General features: G+C 43.6%; 1 protein-coding gene across 1 annotated transcript in view; it reads right to left on the bottom strand.

Moving 5' to 3' along the window:
* Nucleotides 1–1,831: 1,831 nt before the first annotated feature.
* Nucleotides 1,832–15,581, bottom strand: part of CNTN3 (contactin 3) — a 51,316-nt gene continuing 37,566 nt past the window's right edge. Inside the window, exons 10-19 of the mRNA XM_066327166.1 lie at nucleotides 14,062–14,179; nucleotides 12,775–12,933; nucleotides 11,824–11,973; nucleotides 10,912–10,982; nucleotides 9,516–9,750; nucleotides 8,706–8,821; nucleotides 7,884–8,070; nucleotides 4,640–4,752; nucleotides 2,995–3,163; nucleotides 1,832–2,441 (exon numbers count right to left, since the gene is read on the bottom strand). Of these exons, the coding sequence (XP_066183263.1) occupies nucleotides 2,338–2,441; nucleotides 2,995–3,163; nucleotides 4,640–4,752; nucleotides 7,884–8,070; nucleotides 8,706–8,821; nucleotides 9,516–9,750; nucleotides 10,912–10,982; nucleotides 11,824–11,973; nucleotides 12,775–12,933; nucleotides 14,062–14,179 (1,422 nt within the window). The 3' untranslated portion in view covers nucleotides 1,832–2,337. The remainder of the gene's footprint in view (nucleotides 2,442–2,994; nucleotides 3,164–4,639; nucleotides 4,753–7,883; nucleotides 8,071–8,705; nucleotides 8,822–9,515; nucleotides 9,751–10,911; nucleotides 10,983–11,823; nucleotides 11,974–12,774; nucleotides 12,934–14,061; nucleotides 14,180–15,581) is intronic.

The raw sequence follows: 15,581 nt of genomic DNA, 5'->3' as shown, positions 1-15,581 counted from the left end.
TCCACCTACAACCATCTGAAAGGAAAAAAAACCAACCTGATTTACTCAAGAAAAATTACTTCAGTCTTGTGTCCACACTTGTGGTTTGTTTGGATTAATATTAACCCTTATTTCAGCACCTGGATCAGCTCCCTCTTAGGCAGGTAGAATCCACACTTTCAAAACTTAAAATAAATAGTTGTGCCGTGCCTGCATTCCTAAGAAAAGGGTTTTAGTGCTGGAAAATCTCAGGTTTTAGAGGAAGCTGCAGCATGTAAGGGAACAGGCAACTGCAGCAGGCAACAGGACCTGCAATTTAATGCTAAATAGTGATACCCTGAATAAATTATTATAAAAACCCTAACTCTTCTTCAGTATAATTACACTGAGGGTTTTTTCCACTTTAGGGAAGGGAAAACTGATTGGAGAGATGGGAAATGGAGGTGCATTTTTGCCCATCCTGCTGTAGGCAGAGGTGGAGCTCAGGAGCTTGAGCACAACCATTTTTAGGTGTATTAAACCCCCAACGTGTGCAAATACATGACAGGAACAAGCAATAACACTTGGAGATGTTCTATTATCCCTCAATGTAATAAATATTTTATTAGAGCCATAGAAAAGAATGCATACAGATAACCATAGGATACACACACAACTGGAAGTTCAAGGATAAATTTCAACCTTTTCAATATGAAACAAGGTACTGGGTACATATCTCATGGAGATATAGAAACTAGAAATCAAGTGATAATACAATGCAAGCGCATGAAAAATGGGCAGTACAGGAACCTGGACTAGAAGTCTGTGAAACAAGAGAAAGAGTCACCTTTTGTTGCATGAAATATCAACTATTTACTCACTAGGAACACCTGGATTGCCCTGTCCCACCCACCCACCCCGTGTTTGCAAGTGTCTGAAAACAACACTGGTCAGCCACATGGAAAAGCAACTAATTTTTAACTCATTTATAGCTCTCTATGTACAGTATATACAGCTCTTGCTTTCCTCAGCAGCACGTTGTCTCATCTGGAGCTCAGCAGCTCATCTGCCAGTTGAATGCACATCAAGGTTTTTTTTTTATTCTGTTCTACAGTGCCACCATGATTTTATTATTCCTGGTTCTCCCTTTGTAGTTCTGAGTGTTGAAATAGCATTGTGGAATTAAAGAAAAGCCCAGTATTGAAGAGGAGATGCTTTATGTGATGTGAGCACATGCTGGAACAGGGATGCTGTGACCTCTCTAAAAGGTCTCTAAAAGGCTGATTTGACTGAAGCCACAACTCTAGAAGTCAAATGGACCAGGCTGAATGTATCTTTACTGCCATGAAATGCACAGATTTCTCTACAACAGCAGGTCTGAAGTGTTGTTGTATCATTTTTTTTGATATCCTAATGTTGCCATGAACTTCCTAGACTCATGTGACAGTAGTGGGGTGCAGCTGAGAGCCAGAGCAGATGGAAGAGTTCAGAACTGGTTCAAGAGCAGCAGGAAGGAGAGGTCTGACTGCAAATCTGAATTCAGGGTGTTTGCAGGGCAGTGTGGCACAGAAATGAGCAGGAGAATTGGGGGCTGCAGCTCTGGGAGCACCTCATCACCTGTCCCTAAGGCCACGGTGTCCCTGCGTGTCACCAGTGCTGCCAGCTGGGCACTGCAGCTCCTGAACACTGGCAGGAGGGAAAATCCAATCAGCCTCAGGGTTGGGAGAGTTTGGTCATGGACAAAGAACCTGGTGAGGTGAGGAGATGAAGAAATGAATTTCAGAATTGACCTCCTCCAAACTCAGCAGTGGAGGCCCTGCCTCTGCCCTGCTCCAGAGGGGATTCCTTAGATTTATTTTGGGATTTTCTTTCCTCATAGAACAACTCCCACAAAGGGCAGCAGGAAAATGATCCCAACTCCTGGGTGATGGCACTGCCTTGGGGACAGCCACGTGGTGGCTGTGTCACCCTCGGACTGGTGACAGCCACAGCTCTGATTTCATCTTGCCCATGCTAAATGTGATTTTAACAATGCAGAACAGACCCAGAACAATTCAGGGCTGTTGAAAAAATGGAGTTTGTCCCTCTCCCTCACAGCCCTGACCTGGCAGTGCCATCCCTCCCCTCTCTCTTACACTGTATCTGAAGTATGGAACATGTAAACTCCTTTGGTTCAAGTATTAAGGCATTTTAGATTCCTTTTTAAAGGATTTGCTAAACTTTACATGGTATTTTTACTTCAACTTACAGTGAAATAGAAAGAATTTAAAAACACGTCAGGATAGAAGAAAAAAACATGCATTTACCACTGCAGGTTTTTTTTAAAAAAGCACTTTAGTAACCAATTTTTTTTTTCTTCCCCCAGCAAATGCAAATGTATCAGCACAACACGGAATTAAGGGTCAAGGAAAATATTGTTGCTAAGAAGCTGGAGACAGTGAAGGTAGTCAAGACTGATGGGCCAGAACCTCTTGCATCCATACCTGTGACAAAAGAAAAAAAGAATTCAGGATTAAATGAAAGCATAAGTGTGTGCTGTGCCACATTATTACTCTTCCCAGATGCTAAGCAAAAATTACTGTAATTTTTTTTTTCTTACAAGCTCTAGACATCTACAAAAAACACAGGAAATATTTTAAAATTACAGAGATGTCTTGCAAAATGCAATGATCATGAATGGTTTAGCTGACAAGGTGGTGTTTGATCAAAGGTTGGACTCAATGATCTTGGAGGTCTTTTCCAACCTCAATGATCCTGTGAGTCTACTTTCAAGGTAATAGGTTTTTGTGGTTTGTTTTTTTTTTTTAAAGGAGAAAAAAAAAGTAAAAACCTTAACATTTTTAATACCAATTCACATGGTAATTTACCAGTTCAGTAGAATGGAGCTTGTCATGCATAAGGGCATGAAGACTTTTAATTGCTTTCCCTTTTATTACATTATTACCACGCAACATCCGAGCATTAATTGTAGCTTTTCTCCCCAACCAACAAAGGGAGCAAAGCCAAGCTGGGAGGAAGGAAAGTGGCTGGACTTACTGGCTAGCCTGGGAATGAGGATCTGCTCGCTGCTGCTGCCATCTCCCCCCTCGGTGGTGGCCCTGACCTCGATGAGATAATCGTCCTGCAGCTGCAGCCACAGCTGGGCCGTGGTGCTGGCCGTGGTCAGCACGTCCATCCTGCTCTGCCTGCTGGTCCTGTACAGCACCTGCAACACAGCCCAGCCTCACTCCTGCCCTGCCACGGCCCTGCCCACGGCACGCCGCGCTTTCAGCTCTTACAAAGCCATGGGGTAAGAGAAAAAAGCTGCTTTGGGGTTTCAGCACCTGCCCTGCCACTGCTCTGCCTCTAACACATGAGGTTTCAGCTGTTAGAAGAGATGGGATGAAAGAGCTGGTTTTTGGTTAATATTAATATTTTGGTTAATATTAAAATTCCAGAGTGGAATTACATACATTCAAAGGAAGAAGGGAACATCATGTTTGAGCGCATCCAGAGGAGGCCACGAGGCTGGTGAGGGGCTGGGAACACAAACCCTGTGAGGAAGGGCTGAGGGAGCTGGGGGTGTTTATCCTGGAGAAAAGGAGACTCAGAGGTGACCTTGTCACTCTGTACAGCTCCCTGAAAGGTGCCTGTGCTCAGGTGGGGCTGGGCTCTTTCTCCAGGCAGCACTGACAGAACTAGAGGACACAGCCTTGAGCTGCACCAAGGGAAATACAGGTTGGATATTAAGAAAAAAGTTTTTTACAGAAGGGGTGATAAAGTACTGGAATGATCTGCCCAGGGGCATGGGGAGTCACCATCCCTGGGTGTGTTTAAACAAAGCCTGGATGTGGCACTCGGGGCCAGGATTTAGTTGAGGTTTGGGTTGGACACAATAATCCTGGAGGTCTCTTCCAACCTAATGATTCTGATCAGTCAAAGCCTTTTATCCCAGACTGAATTTAAAATGGCACAACAGATGATAATACATATTATATAATATTTTTATCATAGTAACATGAAATAATGGGTGGTGGGACACTGAACAGGCTACAAACATGGACTTCTTGCCAATACAACTCAGTGGGTAATCACATCTTCAGCCTAAATCTTTTATTCTTTATCATGTGGGATCCAGCTGTACAGAGCTTATCAGGAGCATCCTCAGCTATTCTTTTACACACACTTATATGACACATTTAAACACTTCTACATTGGTGTGCTGATCAGATTTAGAGCAGTTCCAAGAGTTTAATTTCTGCCAGGGAAAATGAGCATGGCCCACAGCAGGTAAGAGGAGAAAGGGCTTCAAAATATCATTTTAATATATGTGATCATATATAATAAATATAACAAACTTACCTGGCCAGCAATGGAAGCTACATCCATCAGGCTAAATCTTTTTGGTTTCTTTCAAAGTTTTATCCATTTGTGTTAAGTGTTACATATTGAAAAGAAGTGTTATGGATGTGGTAAGTGTTCAAATGTTCTAAGAGCCAGGTGTGGGTGGGATTCTAAGAGCTGATGAGCAATGCCAGCATGGGGAGGAAAAGGGATTAGGGGATGTTAAAGGTGAGACTGTTACAATATGGTTTAGAATCCCTAAAAAGGTGACCCCAGTGAAATGCCTTAGGGGTGGCACTGTGCAAAGAGACAAGGAACAATCCAGCTCTGGATTGTTCCCAGCTCTGTCCCCACTGACCTTGTAGCCTGTGACCTCGGACTCGTTGTCCATGGCTCTGACCTCCTCCCAGCTCAGGGTCACTCTGGAGTCTGTCACATTCCACACCACGTTTCCTGGAGGTTGGCTGGGCGCTTCAAACACACAACAACACCACCACTTTAATTTAATTGGCACTGGTGATTGATTCACCAGCTCAGGTAATTGCCTGCCATTACATTTGGGATGCACAAGCAGCTCCAGTGCAGGCTCCTCTCTGTGCACGTCATGGTTCACAGGCTAAATTCGAAAAACAGAAGGAAGGAAAAGGCCAGGATGGCATAAAAATGTTGTTTCTGAAGCTGAAGTATCTGTTGCTGGCCCTTCATTCAATGGAGCCAGGCAGAAACATGTGCCTTAGGACATGGGTGATTAATTAGAACAAACTCTAATGATGGTAACAGACAATTTCTAGGTTTAGTACAGTGCCAAGAACAAGAAAATTCTTCACAATAGATCTTTAGACAGATTTAGTCTCAGTGAATATTCAAATTTACCCACTGTGTTGATCTACTTTAAGATGTTTGTTACGCAAAACATTTGAAGGGTTTTTTTTTTTTTCTCTTGGTTCTTCCAACTTGACCTGTGGGTCTGAACAGAGCCTGTGCCAAAAGTGGGCTTTGGCCAAGGAGATCTGCTGGGATTTTTTTGTTCATTTAGCAACCCAAGCCTGTTATTTGCAAAGCAGCTGCACGCTCTGGGCTCAGCCCCTTCCTGTACCTTGGAGCTGCCAAGCTTCCAGGGAAGCACAAACCTCTTCAAATACCTTGGGTTGGTTTCCCAGAAAATGGGTCCTGCAGTGACACAAATCAATGATTAAAATCTTTTCTAAATGTGTTAAGGAAAACAATTTACTGTTGCTGTCACCTAGTGGAGGCAACTGCTGCTTAGGTGGACTGAGCTGAGCTTTGAGACTGGAGGATCCAGCTTGAAGCACTGAGAATGGTTTTGAACACTTGTTTCCATGTGCTTATAGGTTTTTTTTCCTTTTTTTTTCTCCCTCCTCTTTTCAATTCTTTTACTCAGGAAGTTCCCTGCCTTCTTTCCATAAGCAGACAGATCAAAATCCACCTGGTTATACTCAAAAAACAGGAAAAAAAAAACAAAAAAACAAAAACCAAAACCCTGTGAGAGTTAAAAGAAATTATTCCAAAGTCAACCAACCACCCACAGCTATTTTCCCCCACTATTTGTCTTGTTCTATGTACTGAGGAAGATTTAACCTGATGTTCTAATAATAACCACTTCTTGTAAATGTAAGAGGAGAGAGTTTCACTCCTGAGAATGAAGTGTTACAGCATGTATGAATCGTTTTCACACTGGGATATTACAGCTGAATTTCAAAGGAAATGAGTCATCCTTGAAATCCACAACAAAATATTGAGATGACATGTGGAAAAAAACCCACTGAAGAATAATTATCTATAAAAACTGTAAGCCTCTGTGGGATTCAGAGGGCTCAGCTTGCTGCAGACACCAAAATCTCCAGCAGTCACCAGCGCTCAGGATTTCATCTGTGGCAGGTCCTGATCCATCAAGTCACGTCAGGACACGTCCAAGGAGCTGCAGGGATTTCTCAGGTGCTGAAAGCTGCTCTCACACAGGAGCATTGCTCAGAATTAAGAGCTGATGCACAGAACTCTGGGTTTCATTTTAAGACTTCCTAAAGATGAAATAATTGTAACGACTTTGACAAGTCTTCCCCACCCACTTGGCATTTTGCATGGCAATATTTAAACCTCCCCTTGTTATTCCAGGCTGTAAACATGCATATTTCAAATTTAAAAGCAAAGATATTTTAATTGTCAAAGGCTCGATTTCCATTTTGAAATACCCTGCCAGTAGAACTGAACTATTTGTAGTTCTTGATATGGCAAGAGTTTCTGAGATGTACCTGGCAGGTCCTGTGGGGGAATGAAAATCCTTCACACCAATCAAAAAATTTCAAATTAAATTACAAATTGGGATTGATTAAAAATCACACATTTGAATGAAAAATCCCCTTCTACTGCAGTAGCACGGAGAATTATTTCTCTCAGCCATTCAACTAATTTATCAAAATCTTCAGACTGACATTACATGGTTTTGCTCTCCTTATTCACCAGAAAGACCCATGGACATAATGCAATTAATTTTCCTTTTTAATTATTCCAAATAGCAGTGACTTGCCCAGGGGCCTGATGCAGATCCTGTTCACACACCAGGGGTTTGTCCAGTTCTCAGTCACACACCCCAAAAGTGGGGGGAGGCCACACTAAAAAAGGACAGAAAATTCCTGAGCTGACCAGCCTGGCACCACCACCTCTAGTGGAGCAGCCACAAAGACGATTAATTGGAAAAAAAAAATTCCTTTTCCCAGGACCTGTCCAGGCTGCAGGCAGTGAGTCACTGCAGATCAGCCAGTTCATGGCAATTGTGCAATATAATACACTTAAACTCCGGCAAATCTGAGTTGGTTTAGTCCTCAGTGATAGACTGACACTCATTTTTGCATATCATAATTTCTGATAAACTATTTTCTTTCATAATATTAATGCTACAACTCCGTCTGCTCGGGGAATTTAATGACTATTGCAGGGAATTTGACCCTTCAGACAGATTTAATTGTGTGTTCTTGTGCCTCTGACAGAAACACTTCAAGACTGATGACCCTGATTCCGAGCTGCACTACAACGGAGGAGCACACTAAAAATATTTCCACTGGTAGAAAAAAATTAGTGCAGCCTTTGATAATCAGTTCTCCAGCTTAATTTTGCCTCTGCAGCAGCAGCAGAGTGGCCTCGTGTGCAATTTGTTCAGGGGGGAAACAAGTGGACATGAAGGATTGTTTTGCATGAACTCCATGAGGTTCACTGCATTTCAAAAGCCATGCCCCAGAGAGGTTATAAATATGTTATAGAGCACTGAAAAATTCAACAAGTCTCTCTTTTTCTTTTTTTTTTTCCCTCCTTCTAAATGACAGAGATTTTTCTTTTCAGTTTCTCCCAGTCATTAGCAGCATAAGGAAGGCTCTGTGCAGAAACTGCAGCTCTTCCCTGGGATGGTTGGGTTTTACTCACCCTGCTGAAGAAGAGGAGCCTGGAAGCTGTGTGCTTGATTTATCTGACTACATGGAAATTTAGCTCACTCGAATTGTGATTCCCAGGAATGCCACTGATTTTTCTGTCCCCCTCCAAGTGCTGCCACACCATTTGTGGCTGTCCCCACTTCAAACTGAGGTACTCACGTGGCTTTTTGGTGGTGGCATTGACAGTGGCACTGAAGGGCCCTGCCCCGGCGCTGTTGTAGGCACGGACAGCTGTGAAATAAGCCAAGTTGCTCCTCAAGCCTGTAATTTTTATTGATGTTTCATTCCCTGCTGCTTTCACTCTGTTTGAAGATTCTTCTTTTTGGCCATTATTCCAGTACCTGACCTAGGATATAAAAACCAAAACCATTTAAATCTTGCCTGGAATTTGTTGTTGATCCACAGCGTTGTACTCGACTCTTTTAAGTGCTCTTTTTTTTTCCTTCAGCTGAGAAAGGCAGAAATACATTAAAGGTTCAGAAATACATTTACTGTGCAAAAATAAAATATTCTTATCCATCTGCTTCTCATGCTTGCTGGTCTTTTCAGTGTGACTGCAGGAAAAAGGCAATTGAAATATGAGACCTTGCTTGAACTAAAGAATGACAAGAGGAAAACCATTACTTCATTAAGAAGGAAACAAGTTAAGCTCAGAAAAATGTATCGTCCAAAGAAGTTTCTTTGAAAGTAAATGTAATTCTGAAAAATGTTAGTTTGGAGTTATGTCAGGCACATGACTATCTATCAGCACAAGAAGCAAAAAAGAACTTCATTCTGTGGAGTTTTTTTAACAAAGACAGAAAAAAAAATTGTCCTTCTGGCTGCAGATGGGGCAGGAAGAGCAAGATTTGGGGTGATTCTGTGTGGTTGTGCTGCAGCCTGCACGACCCTTCTGGCCCATGGCCCTTTACAAAGAGGAGTGGGTTTTATTTAACAAACAGGGTCGATTCATCAAAACATTTTTGATTTCCACAGACTCACCTCATAGCCCAGCAGCCTTCCATTGCTCATCTTCCAGGGGATGGCTGTCCAGGACACCTGGATGGCCGAGGAGGACAGGCTGGTGGCAGACACTCCCGAGGGGGCTGTGCTGGGCTCTGCGTGGGGAAACCAGCGAGGGAGAGGGAATGAACCCGGTTCCCCATCCCAACCCACCTCACCCCCATGAGCTGCTGCTGGAAGGGTTTGGGGTGGCTCTGTTGGAACTCTGGAGGCTGACAATTTCAGGCTTTCTGTGTTAAAAGGCATTGACCCTCAAGAAAATATTACATTTGACCTGAGGCTTTGGAACAGGCTCCTGAGATTGAGTGATGGCACTTGGGGTTGTGGGTGTGTAGTTTGAACAGAATTGTGTGATATCACAGGGTGGAAAACTTAGAGTTTAAGACTGTAGTATATAATAATATATATAAAGCACTATGGAGGATTTGGGGGGGCTGGCAATATTCTTCCTTCACCTTCTTCTTCATGGATTTGGGTGATTTTTTCTAATTGGGTGAAAGGATCCACATTGCAGACCATGAGTGTCTGGTTATTGGGTTAAAAGTATAAATAATAGAGGTGTCACCTGGTTATTGGGAAATTAGTGCTTAAAAAGACCTTAAAAAGAGTTAAAGCCATCCATTCCTCCATTTTCCACCTTGCTAGTTAGAGCTCACAACTCATGAGACTGTGCTATAGATAAGAATCAATAAACACTGAGTCCAAACACCAAAACTGCGTCTCCCGTGCTTTAAACCCAGCTCTAACAGGAAGAAAAGACCCAAAAAACCCCCAGGCTTGAGGCTGTACCTTCCTCAGCTGAGAACACGGTGGTGACAGCACTGAAGGGCCCCTCTCCCTTGTTGTTGTAGACCCCGACCTTGACCTCGTAGGGCGAGAAGGGCAGGATGCTCTCGTTCCTGAAGACGTATCTGGGGGTGTCGGGGGACGTCACCACGGTCTGGATCCACGTCGTGGTGCCCGAGGGCCGGAAGGCCACCACGTACCCAAACCCTTCCCCGTTCTGCAGCTCCTCAGGGACGGGCTGGGACAGAACAGCACAGGTCTGTGAGGCCACCGGGCAGGGAGAAACTCACGGACATGACTCATGGACACAGCACTGGCACTGAGCTGGGCATCACACCCTCAGCCTGGTAACTCTGCTACAATGTGGGGAATGGATCTGTAGAGAATTCTCAGAGCAAACAGACTGGATACTCTGGAGAAATAGAACTATGGAAGATGCATTGGAGTAAGACCCACAAGGGGTAATTTTAGATGTTCGGCTTTAAGGTATTAACAGCATTGAGTGGCAAAAGCTGATAGGCCCAGAAACCCTTATAATGTACCTTAATTAGGAAACAGTTTGGCTTCTGATTCTTATGGAGTGAATTGCAACATCTGTACTGTCTCACCCTTCACATGAGACTGAAATAGGAACAGAAGTTTTAAAAATGCCTCTCAGCTGTCCCATCTCTGGGTCTGAAAAAGGTATAATTTGATAGTACAGCAGAGCAAAATGTGCTCCCTTCAACTTTTTTAAAGGTTTGCATTTCAAGAAGAGAGCAACTTTCAGGTATGATCTCTGGTTTTCACTAAGTATTCTGCTTCAAGACACCCTTCAGTAAATACAAATTTTCTTTCATCAATCCACAGTTCATAAAAAATGAATAATTGCTTGGTCAGCTATTAGAGAATCCAATACCAGCTTCATACAGTGGCTTAAACCTTCTTCTGATGTGATTATGATTAGATAACCACACAGAGCAGTCAATGCTAGGAAGAGAATATTAACAGTTCTTTAAATTGATAAAAAAGGGATACATAATACACAGTGTATTGGTTAGCATCCAGATTTAATGGTGGGAAAGCAAAAACTGCTGATCTGCACCACACAGCCCAGTTCTTTGGCTTAAACATCCCCCTTCCCTCTTGCCCTGCCCTCGTGCCTCCTTTTTAGCATTAACATTTGTTTGAGAAGAGAAGCAATCCCAGCCAATGTGAACTCCCAGGGGATTTCCATCCAGCACAGGGACAGGTGGGAGTGAAAGAACAAGGCCAGTGTGCAGGGCTGACATCTCACACGGCACAGAGCACGGGCACACCCCAGAGGAGGAGCTCCTGCAGCCAGGGAAACTCAGAGAGAGAGCAGAAAAAAAACCCACAGAAAAGTTGTGTGAAGAAAACTTCTCCTCAGCAAACTTACATCCCACGTTATGACCAGCTCAGATCTGCTGCCTCCTCCCCCACTGACCTCAGACGGGGGAATTTCGGGAACTGCGGAAAGGAAAGGCAGAGATGTCTGCACAGAGCAGAGACAAGAGAACACACCACATCACCCTCCTGCCCCGAGTTTAACCCATATTCACACTACTCTTGCAATCAGGATAAACATTTTTGGGGTAGGAGGGGCACAACTGGAAAGCCCCAGCCCTGACCCACATTCATCCCTCCCTGGGCCAGGCTGGGGATTCTCTGAGCCCCTGGAGAACCTCAGCAGCTCACAGGTTACACCACATCTGCTGTGTTTAGGAACTCTTAAAAACTGGAGACAGGCTTCATTTTATCTAGAGTGAACTCAGAGAACGCCCTGGTTGGAAGAGACCCCAAAGATCATCTTGCTCCAGGACAACTTCCAGTAGACCATGTTGCTCAGAATTCCACGTCCTTGGACACTTCCAGGGACGTTGTGCAGATAAACTGGGAAATGACCTCATTCCAAGTGACCTGGAGCTATAATTGATGAGCTCTTCTGAACCACATGCTTGTTACATGGAGGGGTTTCACTGATCAAACACCAGGAATGAAAAATCCCTGTCAAAATTAACCTCTTTCCATCCATTAATACCTTCAGACTCTGCAGCACTGCCTGAAGTGGCAGATTTTGGCATAGCAAATGCAGTTTAAATGGATTTAGATGTTATGCTTTTGTGATGCTCAGTAATGCAACACAAACTGTCCCACAGCTAAATGGAAAAATATGAACAAACTTGTGACAGGCTTTTATACCCAATGGCAATTCCAAGCTTGTTTCCAAAGAGCTAAAGATATGAACACTCCTTTTCTTTGTTAATATTCAAGATTCTTGAATTAAAAACAAATAGAAGGACCCACTAACCTGCCTCTTCAGTTCTTACTTTTTCTGAGGGCAAACTAGGCTCTCCACCTCCTATTTTGTTAGTGGCAACTACACGAAATTCATATTCAACCCAAGGATTTAAATCCACTACTGTGCTTGTGAAGGTTTTCCCGTCGATCACATCCGGAACTGGGAAAGAGAAAAGGAAAAGGAAACTCAGGAACACGGTGCCATATGCAAATGTAACCAAAAGCATGTATTCTATTATCAACTTTTGAAACTGTTTGGGGAGGTGGTTTTTTTTTTTCCTCTGTGACCAATTCCTCATGACCCTGGGGAGGAGGTGTCTTCTGTTACTGGGCCAGCTGCTAAAACCAGCTGGGGCCGTGTTCTTTATCTCCTCCATCACCCATCCTCCCTCCAGGGGGTATCTGCTGTTCATGGGCCATCCAGGCTCACTGCAGGGCTGAGACAATTCCATCATCCCATGGGGAGATGCTCCACCCAGGGGGAGGAGCCCAGCATTCCCAGATACAAATCTGAGATTCACAACACCAGCACAGCCTGTTTGCACTGGATTCCCAGGGGAAGACACTGGACCCTTCTACAGGATCACCTCTGCTCTGACAGAACCCCATCTGTCACTGCAGGAGGACTTCACTGGATTGCTCCCAACACCCTGACCAGCAGGGAGTCAGGTCATATTCTGACTCTGTCAGGGGTTTTTTTCTTTTTTTTTTCCTTCTTTTTTTTGTTTGTTTGCTTGCTTTTTTTCTACTACTTCACTTATTTTTAATATTCCTAGTAAAGAACCGTTATTCCTCTTCCTCTTTTTTCAGAATTACAGCCCCTTAATTTCAAAATTACAGTCATTCAGAGGGAGAGGGTTTACATTCTCCACTCCAAGAGAAGTTGCAGCTTTCACTTGCAGACATCTGTCTTTCCAAACTGTGACACAGAGACATTCCCTGGGCTGGGAATTGTGCTCACCTGTGGTGGCTCGCTGCCAGCCCACGGAGAAGGGAGTCCTGGCCTGGATGGTGTAGGTGGTCACGGGGCTGTGGTTGTCTGTGCCCTCCTGCCAGGAGATCTGGGCAGTGGTGTCCGTGATCTCGTCCACCTTCACGTGCTCAGGGGGCCCAGGAGAGCCTGGAATTAGATGGGAAACCAGGCAGAGGTTTGTGAAGCCCTGAAGCAGCCTGGGAATCACTTCCAGCAGGATGGATTCCCTTTTTTTCTTCCTCAGGGAGGAGGAAAACAATTCAGACTGGAATAAGAACCACTTGTAATTCTGGTTTTATATTCACTAAACTTAACTCTGGTAATTTCAACCTGAAATACTCTGAAGGGCAGAACAGATGACTGGGTTTTGGGTTTTTTTACCAAGAACCTTTGTTCAGCACATCCCTCTGTCTTTCCAATGTCTTTTCCTTTAGTCCTAAATGCCCTCTTTAATCTATAGATACATCTCTGTAGTCTGGATTTTTTTTTACCTATAACTTCTTTACTGACAAGGCAGTGGAATAATTTTTCAGCACATCTGACCAGCACCCCAAGCAGCAATTCACTCAGACAAACTTCCTGCTGCCTTCTGGAAAAATCCTCATTTTGGGCATTTCCTGGCCAGAACGTTGGAGTTTGTCTCACCTGCACCACCAAAGGGGGTTGAAATGAGTAACAGTGCATTAACAATGAGAAAATATCTGACATATTTTAAAATACATTGAGTAAGTGCTGATCACATAATGGGCTTTTCTAGATCAAAGCTTTTTACCTTGCAATAAATGTAGCTGTAACATCAGCAAAGAAAGCCACAATTCTGGCTCAACTGTGAGCATTCCAGCTTGGAATGAAAAGGAATAATCCTCCATTATAGGCTTTAAAACCTAGGACAAAGCCTCTCCTGGGCTCTGGCAGAATTGCCCATTTCACAAAAAGGATTCTGGAGTTCCCAGCACTTCAGTCTGCAGCAACTCCCCGCCTCAGAGGTGCCAGTGAGTGTCCTCTTGGCAGTGACCTGAAGGACTGGCAGTGAAAAAAGACGTGCAGTCACTATTATAACCTCCAGCTCCTAATTTGTCTGGGAAAAATCAGGGTTCACCCAAAACCTGAGCTGTAATCCTCCCTAGCTGCAAGTCAGAATGACATCACTCAACTCAGAGCCATTCACCACGTTATTCAAGCCATGAATTGGTTCTGTAGCCTCAAACACCAGTTATATTTAGAGCCTAAAATATAAAATAAGGTGGGAAAGGGGATCCTGGGGCTGGGCTGTACCTCGCACGATGAGGTCGGCGGCAGAGGCCACGCTGTCCACCTCTGTCTTCACCATGCACACGTACTTCCCACTGTGCTTCAGCTGGATGTTCCTGATCATCAGATCCCCTGAGGCACTCTGGGGGCACACAGAACACTCAGAAATGCAAATAAACCTCCCCTGCAGTCCAACGTTTTCTTTGCAAAGGGAAAAGAAATCCACCCAAAAAAACGTGAAGTTGCTCAAAAGCCGCATGGCAGGGCAGCAAATTACTGCAGCTCCATGGTTGTTGTCTGGGAGTGTTTTCCCCAAAAAACCCATGAGGCAATGTCCCTTTTTCTGGGAGAAATGAGCTCCAACATGGAGAGCTCATAGTGGGAAGGCATCTCCTGCCTGGGAGCCCCCAGCAATCCCAGTGCCCATTTTTCTCAAAGCTCTAAAAACGGAAAAATGTGTTTTCTGTGGCCATTACCAATTTGATTTCTAGACAGAATTCACAGATTTTTTATCTAAAACTTTTAAGCCAAGTTATGACAGATTTTTAAAAAGTTAAAATGTGAAAAAGACAAAGCTGAATTTGGTCCATTCTCCAGGTTATTGTGAGCACTTTGATTTAAAGGTTGCATATTCTAGGCTGAATTTCCCATTTTACGAGCCCAAGTTCTATTCTTTGCTATTCACTGAGTATTTAATCTTTAGTCTTTTTTTTCCCTGTTGTTCTCTCTCAGATCACAGCATGTGGTTATTTCCTAGATCACGGGAAACAGAAATAAAACTTGAATGAAATTGTAACTTCCCATCACATTAGGGCTCCTCCTGCACTGTTTGTTTTCTACACCACTGAACAAAGAACTTGATATTAAATCTTTGCTAGACAGTTTCCCTTAAAAAAGAATCTCTTTGTGTCAGCTGAATTACTGCCTTAACTCAGTTCCAGTTGAATTTTTCAGGTGAAAAACGCCTCAGTCAGATTTTAATTTTTAAATTTTAATTTTCTGGAGAAGCGGCAGTTTCTTCAAGGACAGAGCCCTAATTTGTGGGGGTTTTCAGCTGCTTTGGCCACTGATTCGTGGGCAAACAGTAGTTTAGGAGAGAGGCAAAGACATGAAGTTTATTTTAGTCTTGGAAAACACATGAACCTTTCAAAACATTTGGTTATTTTTTCTTTGTTTCATCATTACAATGTCTTAGCTCTTTATTCAACACAAGCTGAAGCCAATTCTGCCTGACTCCCTTCCATGTGTGTGCCTGGTCTTCTGTGAAAGCACAGATGGAAGTTGTTTGCAGGACAATTCGGCACTGATTGCTTACAATAAATTAAAAGTTGAGTCAAAAGCAATCTAAAATCCATCTCCTTGATTGGAAGTGGATATTCAGAGAATGCCCAACACCAACCAAATCACGTCCTACACAAACTGATTTCAGCAAACTCAATTTGAGACATCTTAACAGAGGGGAGGGGGCTCCAAACAGAACAGTTTGACTTGAAATAAACCCCAGGAAAATATTAACAGTGCATTTCAGGTTGTTTGTGGGGGTT

This window comes from Sylvia atricapilla, chromosome 11, assembly GCF_009819655.1.
Source record: "Sylvia atricapilla isolate bSylAtr1 chromosome 11, bSylAtr1.pri, whole genome shotgun sequence".
NCBI classification, from domain to species: Eukaryota; Metazoa; Chordata; class Aves; order Passeriformes; family Sylviidae; genus Sylvia; species Sylvia atricapilla.
The sequence above is the reverse complement of the archived record's forward strand: the minus strand, read 5'-3'. Positions and strand labels throughout refer to the sequence as shown.